Source organism: Balearica regulorum, chromosome 3, assembly GCF_011004875.1.
Source record: "Balearica regulorum gibbericeps isolate bBalReg1 chromosome 3, bBalReg1.pri, whole genome shotgun sequence".
Classification (NCBI taxonomy): domain Eukaryota; kingdom Metazoa; phylum Chordata; class Aves; order Gruiformes; family Gruidae; genus Balearica; species Balearica regulorum.
This window is the reverse complement of record NC_046186.1, coordinates 83,531,039-83,551,597: the sequence shown is the minus strand read 5'-3', so window position 1 is coordinate 83,551,597 and position 20,559 is coordinate 83,531,039. Positions and strand designations below refer to the sequence as shown.

The 20,559-nt window shown below is 36.5% G+C and overlaps 1 protein-coding gene across 4 annotated transcripts in view; it reads left to right on the top strand.

Annotated features, from left to right (window-relative positions):
* The window catches only part of LYST (lysosomal trafficking regulator), an 86,678-nt gene that overhangs the window by 15,990 nt on the left and 50,129 nt on the right, over positions 1 to 20,559 (top strand). For all 4 annotated transcript variants that reach the window (XM_075748740.1, XM_075748738.1, XM_075748739.1 and 1 more), the window contains exons 2-11: positions 1,264 to 1,348; positions 2,875 to 3,073; positions 5,433 to 5,523; positions 8,379 to 10,464; positions 12,190 to 13,222; positions 14,882 to 15,043; positions 15,700 to 15,856; positions 17,085 to 17,311; positions 18,696 to 18,762; positions 19,592 to 19,701. In XM_075748740.1, the coding sequence (XP_075604855.1) occupies positions 2,882 to 3,073; positions 5,433 to 5,523; positions 8,379 to 10,464; positions 12,190 to 13,222; positions 14,882 to 15,043; positions 15,700 to 15,856; positions 17,085 to 17,311; positions 18,696 to 18,762; positions 19,592 to 19,701 (4,125 nt within the window). In that variant the 5' untranslated portion in view covers positions 1,264 to 1,348; positions 2,875 to 2,881. The remainder of the gene's footprint in view (positions 1 to 1,263; positions 1,349 to 2,874; positions 3,074 to 5,432; positions 5,524 to 8,378; positions 10,465 to 12,189; positions 13,223 to 14,881; positions 15,044 to 15,699; positions 15,857 to 17,084; positions 17,312 to 18,695; positions 18,763 to 19,591; positions 19,702 to 20,559) is intronic.

The following is a 20,559-nucleotide window of genomic DNA, read 5'->3' as shown; positions in this document are numbered from 1 at the left end:
AAAAAATGCTGAGACATTGCAGAAATAAACATTGCCTCTGCATTCATTGGTGTCTCTCTTCTAGGAAACAGCAGAGAAAGTATTCAACCAGTCGGATGAAACCATACATTAGGATTTAAAGCATGATTATGGAGCTCTCCCATCTTGTTTAAGTAAATAAGAATATTTCAGGAGGATTAATTTTTTTGCTTTTTGGAATTGAATACACTCTAAAAGATGTGCAGGGAAGTGTGATAACTAGAAACTTGAAGTTTTAAAATGAAAAATTAATAAACCCTTTGACAGTTTATCTTGCAACAAGGCACATGGGATGTTGGGACTTTATGAATGCATACTCTCTATAGCAATCATTTTCCTTGAGTTGTGACAGAATCTTTTTGCCCTTTGTGCAGAGCTCACAAAGACAGGGCTGGTGTATGTGTTTCTGGTGTGGTTGGCTGTGGGCTGTGGGTTTTTTGGGGTTTTTTTTTGTTTTTTTCCCCCAAAGTATGTACTAGGGGTAACTGTCTTGCTGTTTCTGGCCATTATGGAGCAAATTGGGAGAGTCCTTCTCCCTGTTATTTTAGTCCTTTCTTCATGACTACTGATAGCTCAAAACAGAGGTGCTTTAAAGTACTCCTCTGGGGGGGGGGTGGGGGGGTGGTGTGGTGTGTGGAGAAAGAATGCATTGCCTGTTCTGATCCTCTGTTAGGCCTGGAGCGGGTTAAAGGGGTAGGAAAGAAGTAGTAACACTTAAATTGCTGTAGTGGACTGTACAGATCAGATACAATATTATTCCTTTCCAATTTTATTAAGTACATTTTCCCCAATGCTTCAAGTAATAAAGATTGGTCATCTGTTAGGACAAAATAGGACAGGTTTACATCAGCACCTGACTGCACAATTCAGTTTCTCATACTATCCATCATTTGTACCTAAGGCTGCAAGTGCTTCAAGTATTATGTATGCAGATAGTGATCCCTAAAAATTCATACTGTCTCTAGAGGGAAATGTTTAAACTTGCATACCTAGTCCATTTTACATTTTAAAACAGAATTAATTTTTTTATGTTCACTTACCTTATATGCATCAATTATTTTCTCTGTAATAGGATTTTGATTGTGCATAATCATAAGCTACAAGTGAAAACTAGACCTTTAAAGCTCAAAAAAACCTACCCTCAAGGACTCTTCATGGACTTCAAATAGCTATCATAAAATGAGTTTTTTAAAAACAAAGAAATTGCATATTAACCATGAGGTATTTTTTTCTTTTTAAAAACAGGTGAACCAAGAGTGATATTTCCAGAATATATTTGTTTTTTCTTCCAAATAGAAGATAAATGTGTTAAGCTGGCAAAGTAATTCTGGTAAGAATTTTGCTGTTACTTCTGCAGTGAATGTCATTATACATATAAGTATTCAAAATCCTGCCACTAAGAGAAGCTTTTTTGTACCATTAGCACTAACAAACTTGCTCTTTCTTACAAGGTCTAATTTTTTACCTAATAATTGCATGTAGATGTTTCTTGATCAAGCAGCATTAATTCACCTGTTATATTTAAATGTTATATTGAAAACTATTTGGCGCTCTCTGTGCGTGTTCTATGCTTGGACATGATGAAAATATTTGACTTGCAAAGATTTTACTTCAGTTGTTTATACAGAAATGAAATGAGTTAAATAAGCCTCATCCAACCTGGTCTTAAACACTTCCAGGTTGTGGATGCCCCATCCCTGGAAGTGTTTAAGACCAGGTTGGATGGGGCTTTGGGCAATGTGGTCTAGTGGAGGGTGTCCCTGCCCATGGCAGGGGGGTTGGAACTAGATGATCTTTGAGGTCCCTCCCAACCCTAAACCATTCTATGATTCTATATGCTGTAGTATTCATAAGTGAGTTTTATGTGGATTAAATGTTCTTGTTTCTATAGCTGCCATCACTGATTCTGGTTTTGTTTTGTCTTCCTCATGATGCTCTTGAGAGTTTTCTACAGCTGAGTCTTGCATTTCTTGTCTCATTTGTTTTAATGTTTGTTTTAAACTTTTCAACATGTATTAGTGCTGACCAACCAAAGAATGCTGTGGCATAAGAGAAAACAAAAAAGTGTTTTTATAAGATAGAGTGAATAGATGAAGTGTATGAGTGCCTTGTGTGCATTATCTAAAGTAAAATTAATAGGTTTGGGAATCAGTACCAACGCTTTTGGTATTTTCTCCTGAACATGTACAGTATAATTGTATCTTGAATTAAGTACATTATAGTAGTGACTGTCATCCACTCACCCACTTTCTTTCCGCTTGAAGGAAATCATTGTGAGAACTGGTAAATCTAAAGCATTGTGTTTATGAAATTCCCATATTTCTCTGAACTAATTTTTTTCTTTTTTCCACTTGAAACAATCTGCATACTGTTGGGATACATAACATGTAGAAGATGTGTTCAAATAAACTATTACAGGACATGTTTTCTGTGCAATGCTGTGTAAGAGCTACCTGTTTTCCCGTTATGTTTCAAGTCAAATAGCTTTTAGAATCAGATGAATATTGAAGCTCACATCTAGGTTACAAAGAAAAGCTGAAACAAAGTCATTAACTTTCACTTATGCGGTGGGAGGAAATGTTGTGTGTCACAGGCTTTTACCTGATAGGCTTATAAAATTAGTGTTTGGGGTTGTGGGCTGCTAGCTAAAGTTGCTCTGAAACAAATGGAATTCTCTAAGCTCATCCTCCTTATTCCCTTCCAGCCTACATTGGTATATTGATTCCTCAGTCCTACAGACACGCCACCCTTTGCAAGGGGTACGGAACAGGGAAGAAATGCTCCTCTCTTCCCTCAGTCTCTTTTCCATAAGGAATGCATTTCCTGATGGATTTAATTTTTGTACTTTACTTACAGCTCAGACATGAGCAGTGCCAGTAACTCACTGGCACGGGAATTCTTGACGGATGTCAACAGACTGTGCAATGCAGTGGTCCAGAGGGCAGAGGCCAAGGAAGATGAAGAGGAAGAAACTCATATGGCAGCGCTGGGACAATACTTGGTTCAAGGCCGTGGATTTATTTTGCTTACCACGCTGAACTCAACTATTGATCAAGTAATAATTTTTCTTACCTGGTTATAATTTTTGTATTGAGCTTTGACTATGTTGAAGGGATTTGTCTGGCTCATGTTCTTCTTGGTGCTGTTTTCCTTGCCTTTTTATGATAGAGTGTATGAGTTAATTATGAAGATTGGAAGTTCAAAAGGATAATGTTGCAGTTGCATTCTGTTCTTCAGCAAGAAAAAATAGCTAATCATGTACCTGTTTGCCAACTGATACTGATGTTTACTAAACTTCTGACTAGTTAAGGCAAGTGTGAAGCTGGAGTGCAGCAGCTGGGTGGAAAGAGGCAATAGGTTAGAATTTTCAGGAGAAATGAGTCTGTTTACTGAACCTGCAGTACAAACTGACAGTTTTTAACTAGAGAAAGTTTTCCTGGTTTAAGGCAATAAAATAAAATGAAATATACATCTTTTCATTTTGTTATGGGCCATGAGGTAACTTTTGCTCTGGGTTAAGTAACTTGCTCTTGAACATAATAGAAAGCAAATATTTTGTAACTCAAAAGAGAACGCATTTTAGAGGTGATCAGTTTATGCTATTTTTATATAAAAAAAAAAATCTAGCACACATCCCTGTAGCTGCAAATGTCCATTTCCTTCTCTTCTTTCTCTTCTCCTTTCTCTTTAACACTATTGGATATATTGGGTATATACTAAAGCAACAGGTAGGATGAGATGTGCATTAAGTCTGTGCTTTGAAACTGCAGATCCCAATGTTTAAAAACAATGAATCAAGTGAATGCTGGTTGAGTTTACTCAACCCTTGTCTTAAATGCTGTCAGCTGTTAATGTTGGTCAAATTCTTCTTAGAGGTTTGCATTTCCTTCATGAGGTGACTTATGGTAAGACTCCTGTCAGATCTGCTGGCTTGGTTCTGGATTCCAGTAGGTGCACTGGCTAAACAGTAAACCCACAAGACTGCAATTATGTATAATTACTAAGAAGAATCCTTACCAATTCTGTAGCTGTGGGTTTTTTAGGTGTCCCCTGAGTTCTGCATAGTTGTTGTTAATAGAGGCTTCAGAACTAGAGCTGCTGGAAAAACAGCTGGCTTCTGTTTAAAAAGAAAACAGAGGATTCCATGTGCCTCCCCCCAGTAAAAACCCACTTCTGAAGTAGAAGGGGGAAAAAGGCTTGTCACATTCTTCATGAAACATCAGCAATTATTTCCAGAGGAAAAAATGTTTAAGATGGGAGAAGGAGGAACTTGACTAATAAGGAAAGTCAAATTCTCAAACTCTACCACTGAAACGTGAGAAGTTAATATTTTATTTTTTTTGAGTCTTCTTGTGTTTTGAATGCTGTATTGCTCATTCCCAATTAATTTGTCTTGCTGAAAATACCTTTAGAAGCAGAAGAGAATTTGGAGAATGACTTTGAAAAAGCTTACTTCTCAGGTTGAATTGTTTTGTATCAATAATGTTAGATTTTTTTAGTTTCATTTAAATTGATAATGTCATCAGGCAAATATTGGCTATTTGTTATATAGGTAGATCTATAACTATATGTATGTAACTATAACTATTTAAGTTGCTTATCTCCATCCATTTTAATTTCATTGCTACCTTGAATTTTTGGAGAAGGGTGTTGCTTCAGCTGCATATCCCTGAATGACGATAACAGCCAAAATGCTCAAGTCAGCTTTTCGTGTTTGAAAAAATAAAGGAGAATTTTTGATCTTTAGGATTGAAATGGTTCTGCTGGTGTTGTGTAGCACCCAGTAAAGGAAGTGTGATTACATTCTGTGCCTTCTACTGCTCCTCTCTGCATTGAAATTCTTAGTGGTGAAGTCTTAGAATCCCAGTAGGAGTGAGGTGTTTTAGTGGTTATTCTGATTTTTTGAATTAGGGGTAACCTTCTGTCTTTCCTCCCATAAAACTTCATCTTTCTATTCTGAGTCAGTAACATTACTTGATAAATGTAATCTTTTTTATTTGCTCAAAGATGTCATTTTTGAAAAAGTAGAAAGTTTCCCATAAAGTTCTTTGATGTTACTTTTTTTGCAACTAGAGAAGTTGCAAACTTATCTTGGGCTTCATGTTGGCTTTCTTTAAGTTATTTGCTTTTGACTTTTCTGGTTTTGTTCTTTGGTTGAGGAAGTCTTTCAATAAGAAGGATTAGGAAAGCTTTGTATTGAAACAGTTGCAGAGGTGTAATAAATATCTTAGATGCTTTCTGATTGGCTCTGGTTAGTGATTATAGCACTCTTTGCAGGTAGGTCGTTTTTTTCAGTGCATACAACAGCAGAAAGGCATAGGGAATCGAATGATTAATAGCTTTGTAAAATAAAAAAGGTTAATCTGTTTTTAAAAAATACAAAAACTTTTGTTGCTATCTTGTTTCTAATGTAGGAGCTGACATGTCGCGAAGAACTTCTGACCCTCCTCCTGTCACTTCTGCCGTTGGTGTGGAAAATCCCTGTCCAAGAAGAAAAAGCAATAGGTATGTTGTATCACTTACGGTATTAAGGACCTAGAAGAAATGATTTGTGTATTACTACTGAGCCTAGTACTCTAGACTAAAGAGTAGTAGTTCATTGTAATACATATCTTCTTAACATAGAATGAAGATGTGTATTCTGCAAAGAATTTAAAATCAAATACCAATGTTCTGTCAGCATATAAGGAAGATAAAGATTATACAGAGAAGGTAAAGGCTTGGTCAGTGTGAAAGGCAATGTTCATGATACGGTGTAGCTGAACTTGATGGTGGTGAGATTTTTTTCTTTTCAGGTGATTTTTTGGGGAAAAGAGATTTGAAAGAGTATTGATATTTTTGCTAACATGAAGTGTTTCGTGATGAATAGGAGGGCAAAACATACTGATTCTTTCTAAAAAAAATAAAAAAGTGATACATGCTGACACTAGATTGGCCAGAGACAGAATAAGGCAGGCTTTTTCTTCTGAAATTGAAAAATGGTAAGTAAAGAATAAGTTTAAAGCCAAACAATGGACAGCAGAGTATGAAAGTAGCACAATGTTATCAGGGAGACAGGTCCTGAAAATAAAATAATACTGGATGATTATGAAGAGAACCAGGCTGTGTTCCTTAGGAAATGTAATATTCTGTGTCAGAAACTGATGTGCTAATTGAGGAATCAAATCACAAGGTTTCAACTGTTAAAGAGTGGGTTTGAAGTGAATTAAAGAAGTGAAAGGCAAGATACAAAATAAACTGCAAAAACTGAATCAGGAAATGGCAGTGATTTTTTTCTTTCTTTTTTCTTTTGGGCTCTTGCATTTGTCTGATGCATTCTTTTCCCTATTAGAGGATAAAACAGAGGATGAAACAAATTAAGTTACTTGTCTGCTCCTAAAGATTCTCACCTGAAGTTCCCCCAGTGTTTTCTTGTTGTTTTAAACTTCTGCAAATCGAAGTCTTTTGTTAATGCTTGTAGACTTGGAGTCTTTAAAGTGCCAGTTTTACAGCACTTCTATGTAATTAACTTTCCTGCTTGCTTAGTTGCATCTTTCTTTTATGTTTCTGTAAGCATGATCAAATTAAAGAAAGATTTTGGTTATCTTAGGAGAGCTTAGTGACTTTTCCAGAGCTTGCTTAAAATGCTGTTGCGTAAACAGGTTTTAAGTTGTTCTGGTTTTGCAGTCTGCATAACGTACAGTTTTTACTTTTACAAATGTCTATCTCATAGTACTGATGCAATAAACATGATGTATACATTGTGCACCAAGAACTTTATTCTTTTTTTTTCTTGGACTGAAATAGTGTATCTTAATCGAGCTATATCAGGAAGGTTTTTTTCTTTCTGGGCAGGAAATACCCTTTGATAAAGTGCTCCCGGTTAATTACTGGCCTGCAAAGCAGATGATGTTTCTTCCTTAAGCATCAGAACTCTGACTTTATGAAACAGCAAGGCAGTCATACTTGCACATGGAAGCATCTCTTCTTTCAGTTTGATTAATGATTGTAGCTATTGTGTGGGCTTTTGGGGTTTTGTGGGGCTGGGGGGGGCTGGTATCATTAACTCTCACATTTTTCTAAATACTAAACTTACTGAATGGTGGATACTTACAGTTCTTTTATGCTAGGTATTTTACTGCCCAAAGCATCTAGTTACAGTTCTGCCACTAAAAATGACAATGGATTTTATTCAAGAACATTCAGACTTTGCCTGCTTTTCAACAGTTTGTGATCTGATTTTTACCAATACAAATGAACTGAAAATACAAGTAATTTATTCTTAAAAATCTTCTTGCCTACTGAATCAGATTTAAATTTTATATTCACTATTTTATACTGCATACTTGAAAGGTTTTTTTGTCCTGGCTTGGCTTTTGTGAGAATATTCAGCCCTTTAAATATTATTCCTTTCTATCTCCCTCTTTTCCCTGACTATTTTAAAATGCACAACTTTCATTTCTGCTTTTTGTGTTTGGAATATTTAACGCTGAAGTAAAGACTGAGGTCTGTATACTTGAAGATCTGCACTGTTGCTAAGTAGAGGAATTAATTTTTTTCTATTACCACTAGTACTGTAACAATTTCTTCATGCATTCTAAGAGGGCTGTGAGTTAAGGCACCCAGTTCCCTATAGCAACTGAGTTGCAAAAAGTGACGATAGGTCATACAAGGTAAAAAAGACCTTTTTTTTTTCTTCCCCTTAGAGTTTTTCCTTCCCTTGTGGGATAGGGTCATTTGGCAAAGCTTATAGTGAGACTTCAGATATATCAAAAGGTATTCATAAAGTAAATATTGCTTCAGTAACTGCCTAAAACTGCTTCCATAGCTAAATAATAGGGAAGATCTCAGAGTTGGTATCCTGCTGATGAATGTTTTACTTCTACTGTATTAGTATGTCTAACATCCAAATTCAAATTGAATATAACTAGAGACTTGTGGCTATATTGTTGCTTCATATTTTGTCTATAACATGCCAAAAGATTTTTCAGACTAAGCTTTCTTACCTTTGCTTCCCAAAAAGTCCTTTCATTTACCTTGAGAGTATCTTTTCTTAAGAGAATGGAATAGCTGTGCCTACAAACAAGTTGTAGGAAACTCTCTAGCACATTTTTGTCTAACCCTAATTAGAAAATGAAGTAATTTGTCTAGACTTGGAAAATAGTCAGTATGGTTTCTAAATATGAATTGTTGCTGACTTTTTTTACACTGAAAGTGTCAGACATATGTATATGCAAAGCCATGACCTAGTAACATATGAATTTATTTCATATTTTTTAAGCTAGAAGTATTAAACTATAAAGTTAAGGAAAATGTTTTACATATTACAACTTTCCTGAGTGTTCCTTTAATGTTCCTTTGTTGTCTTTGTGTTTCAACAGATTTTATTATACCCTTTACAATAGACATATGCCTGACCAAAGAGAATAATTCAAGTTCCATTAAATCTACTCAGGAAAAACTAAGCTTAGATGGAAGCACTCGTTCATCTCTTCAGACTTCTGTAAAATTAAATCCTCGATCTCGAAAAAGTGGACGTCTGCGCAGAACCACCCATCGTTACTCCGTGCGAGATGCAAGAAGATCTCAGCTGTCCACTTCGGATTCAGAAGGCAATTCTGATGACAAGACTACTGTATTAACGAAACACAGACGCTCCCAGTTACTGCAGCCTTTTTTAACATATCCAGCTAGTGATAGCTACCTTGTAGGTAGAAGTGATGGCCTACCTGCAGAAACAGTACCAAATTCTAATCCTGATGCCCCTAATCTAGAAAGTTCTAGCCAAGTTATTCCAGCACATGAGCTAAACCCTGAGATTTTGACTGACCCATCTGCAGGAATTGCTGAGAACAACATGGATAACTCTCCTTTTGACTTATGCCGTGTCTTATTGTCACTCCTAGAGAAGGTGTGCAAATTTGATATTACTTTGAATCACAGTTCTGCTCTCTCAGCTAGTGTGGTGCCCACATTGACTGAGTTCTTATCAGGATTTGGAGATTGTTGCAATGTAAGTAGTAACACAGAAAACGAAGTAGTTTCTGCAGGGTGGACAGAAGAACCTGTGGCTCTGATCCAAAGGATGCTTTTTCGAACAGTGCTGCGTTTGATGTCTTTAGATATTAGCAATACAGAAACAATGCCTGACAATTTACGGAGAAATTTAACAGACTTGCTTAAAGCAGCGTTAAAAATCAGAACTTGCTTGGAAAAGCAACCTGATCCTTTTGCTCCAGGGTACAAGAAAACACTACAGCAGCTGTTTCAGGATGACTTCATATTTTCTAGATACCGTCACAGAGCCTTGCTTCTACCTGAGGTTGTAGAAGGGGTCTTGCAGATTTTGATCTGCTGCCTACAAAGTGCAGCCTCCAATCCATTCTACTTTAGTCAAGCTATAGATCTGGTTCATGAGTTCATACAGCATCAGGGGTTTAAGTTGTTTGAAGTAACTGTGCTTCAGATGGAATGGCTGTGTATGAAGAATGAGGGAGTAACTGGGGAAGCCTCAGAGCATCTGAAAAGCCTCATCAACAGCATCATGAAAATAATCAGCACTGTCAAAAAAGTGAAATCAGAGCAGCTCCATCAATCCATGTGTACAAGAAAGCGGCACAGACGATGTGAGTACTCTCACTTCATGCATCACCACAGAGATCTCTCTGGGCTCTCTGTATCTGCTTTTAAAAACCAAGCTTCCAAAAACCCCTTTGAAACTTCTGATGGAGAAGTTCATTATCCTGACAGATGCTGTTGCATTGCTGTTTGTGCACACCAGTGTTTGCACTTGTTGCAACAAGTTTCTCTGAGCAGTACTTGTGTTCAAATTCTCTCGGGTGTGCATAACGTAGGAATATGTTGTTGTATGGATCCAAAGTCCGTGATAATCCCGTTGCTTCATGCTTCCAAGTTACCAATATTAAAAAACTTTCAACAGCACATATTGAACATCCTTAACAAGTTTATCTTGGATCAGCTGGGTGGAGCAGAAGTTTCTCCAAAAATTATTCAGGCATCATGCAATATATGTACTGTTGACTGTGATCAACTCGCTCAGCTGGAAGATGCCTTGCAGGGCAACTCTAGTGATGCTGGTCTTGCATCTAGTTCCTCTTGCAGAGTTCAAGGAATTCTGCCTAGCAGTGGATCTGAAGATATGTTGTTGAGATGGGACGCATTAGAGGCTTATCACAACGTTGTTTTTGAAGAAGACAAACTACACGGCATGCAGATTGCAAACCATATTTGCCACTTAATTCAAAAGGGAAATGCAGTGGTCCAATGGAAGCTATATAACTGTGTTTATAATCCCGTGCTTCAGAGAGGGGTTGAGCTAGCTTGCCATGCTCAACAACTTGGACTAACTACAGCTGATAAACACACATGCATTTACCATAGCCAGTGTTTGTCTTCTGAAGTACTTCAGATTTATTTGCAGACACTCCCTGTGTTGCTTAAATCCAGGTTGGTTGATTTTCTGTTATTAATGTAAAACGTGGTAATTACGTGCAGAGCTTTTTATGTTTGTTACTGATCAGAACATAAGTTTTATTTGGACTGTAGGCAGCACTTGGATATTGCAGGGGTGGCAACAAGTTAAATGCTTGAATAACATAAGTCTTTAATCCTAGATTCATAAACCATAGAAAGTGAGGGTTGTCTACAGATGAGTTATGGTTTTCAACAAGCCAAAGCATGTAGAAACAAATAAAATCTTTGTCCAATATGACATACTCTTTGCCTCTTCATTCATCATGCTAAAGTGAGTCAGGATGTTGAACAGATTGACATGTCACTTTTCTGTGGGAATTAGACTTAGTTTTCTGATCTGTTTCCCTTTTGCTTCTAGAATGGTCTTCATAGAAACCACCTTTCAAAAATAAGGCTTGAGAGGTTTACTTGTCCTGAAATAACTGTTTTCTAATATATAAAATCCTGTTCGTTTACATATGGGGGGTTTTATTAAAAACCAAAAAAACCTCCTAAAAACAACAAGCCACAAACATTCTTCCAAGACATGACATAGCAACTTTCCTATTTAGTGTTGAATTGATGAAATAGTTGTTTAATACAATATATGGAAGTTTATTCAGAATATGAACGTGTCATTTCATCCAGGAAAGAGTCTGATCTCTTCTGTTGGAGTCCTGATAAAATGAAATTAATTTAGTGGGGTTATCTGTGACAATTACAGAGCATTCCAGTTGAGGTAAAGGATTGTCTAATACATTTTTAATTTTTATCCTAACCTAAACTGTATCGAAAGCTATTCATTTTTGAAAGCACACTTAGTGGCAAAGAGGCAAGAGAAGTAAAGTTTAGATTTAAAATGTTGAAGATATTCTATTTCCTACTGGCTTAAAGATGGGAATATGTAAGTACGTGATTCATTTGATTCTGGAGCATGTAACTCAGTTACAGTTAAAGCTGAGCCTGTGGGAAGGAGATGGGAGGGTAAGGAAGGTGGATGTGTACAAGCAAACACAGTACACTAGGCTTATATATCCTTACCCCAAATTCATTAGGAACTCAATGTAATGCTTGGAATAGAAAGAAGGGAAAAACATACTTGGAAACAAATACACTGAAAGTTTGTTTTTTAACATTGGACATCCTGGTGTAATAATAGCACAAAAAGTTGTGCTTGAAAGGTATTCCTGAATTCTATCTGAAATACATTGTCTGTGCAATTAATAGACATAACTAGTAAAATTTCTTAAAACTTCATGTTTATTTAAGAAGGAATCTCTACTTCCTGGTGAAGTCACAGAACTGAGAGAAATAAAGATGTTGCTAGCTCCAATTGCTAATAAAAAGTTAGAGGGAGGAAGTACCACTGAAGAGCAAATGTCATAAAGTTAATTAAACACTTTTAATGGTTTGAACATCATATATCTTTGCGGTCTACACTTCAGAAGTGAAACAATATTTCTTATACTATATCTTAAAAAACCCCTGTATTTTCTCCTACCAGATGGATGATGCTTACTTGGGATTCTAGAGTACTGCAAACAAGTTCTTCCTCCCTTTAATTTACAGTTTACGGTAATTTATAGCAATTACTGGAAACGTGATCAGTCCTTTGTGTTATTCAGATATGTGGAATGGAGGGTTATTTTTGAATGTCATCTGAACTACATGAATTTGTGGGTGATTTCTAAGGTAACTCTCTTATGCTTTCTCTTGCAGGGTAATTAGAGACTTGTTTCTGAGTTGTAATGGAGTGAATCAAATGACTGAGTTAAATTACTTAGATACTTTAAGAAGCCATTCTTTGAAAGTGTTAGAGACTTTGATACTCTGCCTTGGTGATCAGCAGAAAGACCAAGCAATGCCAGAATTGGAAGGTCTGAACAATGAACAAAAGGAGTCTACGTCTGACTTGCCTGCTTCTCTTCATAGCCAACGTGCAGTTTCAGAAGTTCCTCAAAGCCTGAGCAAGTTTTATGCTGGCTTGAAAGAGGCTTACCCAAAAAAGAAAAAGTTTGTGAGCCAAGACATTCATGTCAACACAATAAACCTATTCCTCTGTGTTGCTTTTTTATGTGTAAGTAAAGAAGCAGATGGTGATCTGGATTCAGTTAATGACTCTGAAGATACATCAGGATATGACAGCACAACTAGTGAGCCGTTAGGCCACAAATTACCATATCTGTCACTGGAAAGCCTTACTTTGCCCTCCCTGGAACATATTCACAGGGCTGCAGATATTTGGTCCATGTGTCGTTGCATCTATTTGTATAGTTCAGTTTTCCAGAGACAATTCCATAGACTTGGAGGCTTTGAAGCGTGTCATAGATTACTAATCCTGATAATTCAGAAACTTGCAAAGAGTAAGGATAAGGAGCAAGAAAAGAGGGAGAGAGTATTTAGTGAAAGCAGCAGAAGTTCATATAGGAGTCCTTCTGGTGAGCTGCTCAATAAGGATGACTCTGTTCAACTGGCTAAAAGCAGAGAGGTGACGCAGTTAGAGCTTGATAGTTCTGACAGTCTTGCTGGTGCAGAACAGCTGGTGCCTGAATGTGTCTCCTGTGAGAGTTCTTTGAGTAGGGAACATGCTTCAGTTACTTCAGTTGCCAATCTTGAAGGGATAAAGACTTCTGTAAGAGAAGAGACTGAGTGGGCGCTTCAAGGTATTAGACTTCTAGAAGCTCTGCTGACAATCTGTCTACACAGTGCAAACACCATGCAGCAGAAGATGGAAGTAGAGATGTTTCACCAGGTACTGTGCAACTTCCCTAAGCTTATTTTACTCATATTTGTTATATACAATATTATTTTTAACAGTATTTTAGTTAAAAGTTCTTTTAGAGATCAAAAAAGCTTACACTCTTAAGATGGTACCATGCTTTTGTGTAGTACCAAAAGCATACACTTAAATGATGTGCTTAGTAGTCAGGGTAGTGGTCAGCAGGCATGAAAGAATGGAAGCAGGTGGATGAACAAGCTGGTGGTTGCTGTTTATGAGGAGTCATCTTCCCACAGATCAGCTTGTCACTTTTTGTATTGAGTAGGATGCTGATAAAGACCCTGCAACCCTTTGCTTGTTCTCCAACATGATCTTTGTTCTCCACTCTTTTGGGTTGGATCCCTGTTCATGCCAATTGCCTGCAGCTTGGGGGTTGGGAGAGAGCCTTCCAGAGTGGCAGTTTGATCCAGGCTGGATGAGATTTTTATCTTGCTCATTGTTTTGAACTGTGTTTCTGGTTTATTTTTCACGTATCTGTTACAGTTTGGTCCAGCATGTTGACCATATGACTAAGGGCTGAACTCAACATCAAATGCTGTTTTCTGAGTTAATATATCTTGAGTCCCAGGGAAGACTGTGATCCTGGCAGATGAAGTTTTTGGGTTTCTTTTTCTGCATAAAATGGTCCCGACTAGAAGAAAGGGATGGTTTTCTCTGACTACAAAGGCAGTAGTGGATGTCAACAACTATGAGTTGGTGGTTGACTATGCCTGTATTTTTTTTTCTGGACAGTTATGGCCTGCTTTTTCTGGTTTTTGGGTTTTTTTGCAGTGTAGTCCTCTTGTCCCAGTCCCACATTCTCCAGAGGCTGTCTGAGCTGATGAGATTTCAGTGGTGGGAGAGACTTGTTTGTTTGGCTGGGTTTTTTTTTTTTTTGGAAAGGTTTTTTCAGTGGAGAATGTGTGTGACAGAGGTAGGATTGAAGGAGAGCAGTGTAGGAAAGAAGTGAGTGTTATACACACTAACTCACACATGGTGTTTTTGATGATGATTCTTGAACAGAGCATGGCACTTGAGGAAGAGGACTATTAGGGGGCACAGGTACTGAAAGGGCACCTGAAAAAAACTACTACTTAAGCCTTAGAGGTGAACCAATTCAGTGTTCTATAAATTTGTGAATTCATAGAAGACACCTTTCTGTGCTTTAATGTTTTAATTGCTGTCTTGCATTTTACTTGGCAGTTTGTTACAAAAGCAGGAGGCGTTAGGTGCAGGAGAGAACTGGAAACTGGAATGTTGTCTGGGCCATGTGCTACTTTTGTGAACTTGGATGTGTCACCCTCTGTCTTGTTAACCTCTCTAGTAATATTGTAATGTGGTCTGAATACACTGTGTAGTTGAAAGTGTTTCAGAGATGTTTATTTTTGAAACAGTGCTTTCACTTGCAATATTTGGGAAACAGCATGTTGCCAGAATTTTTTCAGTGTGCAGATTGCCTAACCAAGTAAATCTCTGTCATGACAAACAGGATGAATCTTTCTTACTGCAAGAGACTGGGTGAAGTCTGGTTTTGGCTAAGAAGTCAGATTAGTGTAGGTGGCAGGGGAAGTTCTTAAATGAAAGTACTAGACCGTTTCTGTTAGCCAAAACAGAATAACATGAATCAAAATGTTTGTCTCCCTCAAAATACAGAATACCTGTGTGGATGATATCTTACTTCAAATAAGAGAGCAGCTTGCTCAATCAAAAGTGATAGAAACGGACTTGGCAAAGCCTCTGTTTGATTCACTGCTTCGTGTTGCGTTGGGTACTTTTTCTGCTGGTCTGGATCATTCTGAAGAAAAAACTGAAAAGGTATGAACACCACTAAGTAGTCTAATTTTAAAACCAGCAAGGTTTGCTTGGTCAGGTTTCAGTTCTTTGGGTCATTTTTTTAAACTCAGTAGGATATGTTTAAATGTGTTTGGTTATTGTGGTTGTTGAAGATTACATGCTTACATATGAGAAACAGAGAATTAATGCTGGTTATTGATATGCTCCCCACACTTACTGCTCAGGAATGAGTCATGCCCCAAAAAGGAGCAAGCTGTGTTTATGCTTTATGTGCATACCTGAAACCTGATGTTCTCTTCACTCTTTCATCCTACAACAATGTGACAAACTCTCAAAGGGTGAGCTTTAAACAGGGATGTTGACTGACCTTAGTGGCTGCAGGCATAGCTTCACCTTAGAGTGAATGTCAAGGTGCATGTTTATGATGATAGTGATTTTTGGAAACACAGTTATTAATGCATTGGCTAGCTGTTTACCAAAGCTTTCGTCAGACAGTAAGAAAAGAAAGATTGCAGAATCCATTTTCTGTGTACAAATGAAGTATCCATAAAAGGTATCTTAAGTTTCTTGAAAGTGTTTCTTTTGCCAATGGGCTTGGAGAAAATGCGTATCTGGAAGGTTCTACATTATTTGCTGTTCTGACCAAAGATGATAAATTTGTTCGATGTGTTATACAGAGCCATTACACTGAAAAGGAACCTGTGTCACAACCTGGAGATATTTCTGAAGAAGCTGAAGAATCACAATGCTGTAGTCTTAAACTTTTTGCTGAAGAGGAAGGATATGAAGCAGATAGTGAAAGTAACCCTGATGATAGTGAAACCAAGAATGACGGTAAATGTGAACTTTCTGAATATACAGAGCAATCTTTATGACATAGCAAAGCTTGCTTGTCTTCTGAGAGGTATGAAAATAGGGTGAGCATCAGAGACCTTTAACAAAAAAAAAAGGTTAACTTTTTACTTCCAGTAAGATGAAGTTACCGATGGAGAGATAATGAATATTCTTACTAAGTGTTACAGGAACTGTTCTGTCTTGGGTTTCTTGGTTTATATGACTCTTCCTCTAAAGTCATGTTGCTCCAAATGTATTATTGTGGTCTAAAAGCAGTTTTCTCCAGAGATGCTTATCAGTGGTTTGTTTGAAAATTAATGCTCAATTTATTATTTAGTATTATAACAATCTGGTAAAAATTAGATAGTCTAATTATATCTCTTTATATTCATTCAACAACTGATGCACGCATCACTGGCTGCATTCTGTTTGTGTAATTAATTTTGAATGTGAATTTGCTTTAACTTTTTCCTTTCTGCTGAACATCTGGATGCTTATGTTCTTGTATGAGGTCAGCATAAGCAGTAACAGCCTTTATAAAGAACTGCACTCAACTGTTGCTGTTTACCTGTGTGACTAGGCCTTATCAATAGACATACAACATTTTTAAAAGCATTTCTGAATTAAAAATTTAACGTGAAATATATCCATGAAATGTATGTCTGTACCAAATATTTTTTTAGTAACATGTTTTAAAGTTTCTCCAAGATGTAAGAGGAGAGGCTTAAATATTTTTTGGGGGGTTTTTTGATTGTCATGGAGATATTGTCATGTGTTGTCATGTGCATTTTCTGAGTTAAGTAACTAAATAACTGCTTCCCCCAACCTTTTAACATGAAAAAATTTGAATTAATCTCCTTTATTGGCAGGCTCAGAGTTCTGCATAGAAGTTTGAGGCTCTGTTACAATGATTTTACTGTTGTGTTTCGTGAATTGCATATTTCATCATTACTACATGTGTCCAGTTCCCAGGAAATGAAGGCACATCGTTTAAGAGCATGTAATGGGAGAAACTGCATCATTGCCCTTCTGTATTGCCAGGAAAATATGAAAATCTGAAGCAAATAGAAGATTATATTAACTTCTGTAAAGTGCTTATGAGCTAGTGACTATTTTTGTTTTGTACCTATGGGAAGGTTGGAGAAAGTATGTCCCTGGATGTTCTGCTTGAATCATGCAAACTGTATTCAGCTGAGTAAGTTTCACTAAGACAAGTGTTTTCTTTCAGGAGCAGACACAAAGGCAGAACCAGGATGTACTGGTCCTTCAGCTTATTTTAATGACCTAGCTGAAAACATCAATCAAGGAGAGTTAATGTATCCTGAAATCTGCATGTTAGAATTAAACTTGCTCTCAGCTGGTAATGCAAGTTTAGATGTGCTTGCTCATGTATTCCAAAGCTGCCTGAAAATCATCAGCCAGAAGGAGAGAAATGCCACTGTACTTATAGAACAGGTAAAAATGTTACTAAACAAAGGCAAGGGCTTAGCACTTGTATATCTTATTTCTTCAGTTTTACAGTACCGCTATACCTAATAGAATGATCTTGGAAATAGTCTTGCTTGTTATGGCATTTGATAAGACCTGAAACAATGCAAATGACTGATATTGCTGGCTGCACTGCATTTAAGTAACCAGAAACTATAGCAAACTAATGTATTGAAAGATATTTGACTTACAAAGTTTTTGAGTTTCATAGTAGCCTTATTTTATCAAGACTGTTCAATCACTAGAGCTATAGATACAGATTTGATGACTGTCAAGCCATTGAAAGGAACAAAAAACAAACAAAAAAGCAAATATCTTCTTGTATATGTATATATGTAAACATTCTAAATATATATATTTTTTCAATATGTACTTTTTAGAAACTTTCAGTGATGTACCTCAAAAATATTTTATGCTTTTATTATTCCTAAACTTTTATTAGAAATTAGTTTTGCACATGTTGATGTCCTCATGATCCTTTGGAATTTCTGATGGTTAGCTTGTTTTTTCTTTTTAATAACTAAATTGAGTATGCATCTTCTGCAAAAGAAGAAAATATGATGAAGTATTAATCTAAGCTTAAAATGCTTGTTTAGATAATCATTTGACTAAGAAGCAAAGTTAGTTCTTTACAGCTTAGACCAAAAGCAGGGAAGAAAAACATTGTTTTATTTCAGTACTCCAATTTTTTCTGTGAATTATTAGCTTTAAATCACTAGCACACATGTATTTCTTTTTCTGAACTTCAACACATGAAATTACTTATAATTGAAAATAATCTCATTTTCATCACTCTTCAATATTGTTTAGAGCAATCTATTGAGCAATCAATTTAGAGATTTTTAATATCTTCAGTTAGAGATTTTTCAAGTTACTCTTATCTAAGATGCATTTGTGAAGGATGCTTGTAAGAAAGTGGCTTTTTTGTAATTACTCTTTAAAGTAATCTTGCATGGAAAGGTTGAATTTGCTTTCAGTATTGCATCACTACATGTATACCAATATGCTGTATATTGTCACAACCTGTCAAATCCTGTAATTCTGTTATGGGGGAGAAGATGAGAGATCTCAGCTGCTGAATTCGTAATGGCTCAAAGGTTTCTTTCTAGAATCATTTGGATTTCAAAGTCTCTCTTCTGCAACTGAACTGTACAGAACATGAAAGAATGTCTGTTAGCAAATATAAAAAATATTTCCATAATTTAAAGTAACTGGAATTGTCTTTAAAATCAACAGTAGACAAGAATTGATTGAAAGAAATTATTTCTTAGTTCTTTGAGCTGGTGTATAATCTTCAGATATCAATTTTCCCTATTTTTCTGGGGGTTTTTGTTGTTTTTTTTTTTAACAGGGAGCTGTTAAACATCTTTTGGGAGGATTTTTGAATATATTAACACAAACGGAGGGTAGTTTTCATGGTGAGTTCAAGGTCTAAGTAACTTAAATATTGTTTTTTATACCTTAATGTACACACACTCAATTTTCTAATTCACAATGCAAGCGAAAAATTGACAAAGCAAATTCATTGGTATGTATGAATTTATGCTTCTTGTGACAACTATCTAACTTATGTGTAAATACAGTGTTATTTCTGAGCTAGTGGAAATCTGTTATTTAAACACATGCTGTCAGATCTAAAAATGATAGTTGAAATCATAAACCTAGGGTGACAGTGTTAACAAACATTGTTCAGAAAAATAGCAGTTATGTTACTGATTGAGTCTGACTCCATCACAACATAAGTTTTTTATTTCAAATTTCTTTGTAACACAGGTCTTGGTGATATCTTGATTTGAGTTTTATTTCTAATCAGAAAGCAGCTAGATAATCCAAGACTGTGGAAGCAGATGAAATGCTTGCCCTAAGGTAGCCGCACATAATGACATTGTTTCACAGCAGGAGATGTAAATCCATCCCAGGACTTTGATCCTTGGCTTTGTGGGGAGAGCCTTTGCAATGTAGATGCTAGGTTCCCAGACTTTCAGACTCCACTTTGCAAACCTAGGTGTCAGACTTGCTGTAGCCATCTAGATTTGATCAATGAATTTTTTAATGATACTGTCAGGAAGCACTGTAGGATCTCTATAGAATTCATTTTGTAATCATTACTGCTTCCTGAATTTGAAGTGTTTTTTTGCAAAACACTCTGAATTCAAAGCTAATCTTTCCTCATAATAGTATGGAATATGAATTTTTAAAGCTTTTTTAAAAAATCTTTTCAAGAATATTATTTTGTCTTATTTTTAGCGTGCCAGATGGTGTTGGTAGACCTGTTAGTTTCCTTGATGAGTTCACAGACATGTTCAGAAGAGCTAACTCTTCTTCTAAGGATATTTTTGGAGAAGACACCTTGTACGGTATGTATGGAGTAGCACATAGCAAAATTCAGAGGCTTAATAAGAAAAATGAAGCAAAAAGAAAATCCTTTTGTGCCCAAGTATTTTGGGAAAAAGGAGACTGTAACAGCAACATTCTAATTGACCAGAGCAAGTAAAACTTGGTTGCCGAAATAATTAATTCGCAAAACATGAAAAGGAAATAGGAGATGAGAGGTTTTTGAAGTGTGTGTTAGTCATGGGAACTTTCTTCAGCATGAGAAAACAAGATTCCTCTTGAGGAGACTGACATTGTGGTTAGGGATGACAGAACACTATCATACTGTAAAATTTGAAGTCATTCCTTTAAAATTATAAAGCATCTTGCTATTTCAGGAATGCTTTAGCAGCAGGAATTAAAAATACTGTGGAGTCTGGGACAGTACCAAACAAGGAGACACAAATCAGTTTTTCAAAGGTTGCTTGCAATAATTGGCTAAGTAACTAGAGAAACTTTTTGGCTTGAGGGTTCAGCTAGTTTTGTTACTGATTATGCAATAACAAAGTGATGGCCTGTGTATGCATTCTTAATCAGCCTCAAACATGGGGTAAAAGGCACGGTCTTTTGTTGAGGTACAAGTTAATCTGTTGCACATAACAAATGTGAGAAGATTGTGCAGTGACAGCCTGCTGTGGTTCAGCTGATTCTTAAGCGTGGTAACTTGAAGATTGATCTGCCCTGACTAAATCCCCAAAACTGTTTTGGCAGTAGTCTGTTGAAGTTGCTACTTGATGCTTTGTAAATGTGCATCAGTTTGGATAAGGAAGCCCATCTCTGTTGGGAAAACATAAATCCAAATTTAAATGAAGAGTGGGGTTCTGTTTAGTTAGATGACACTT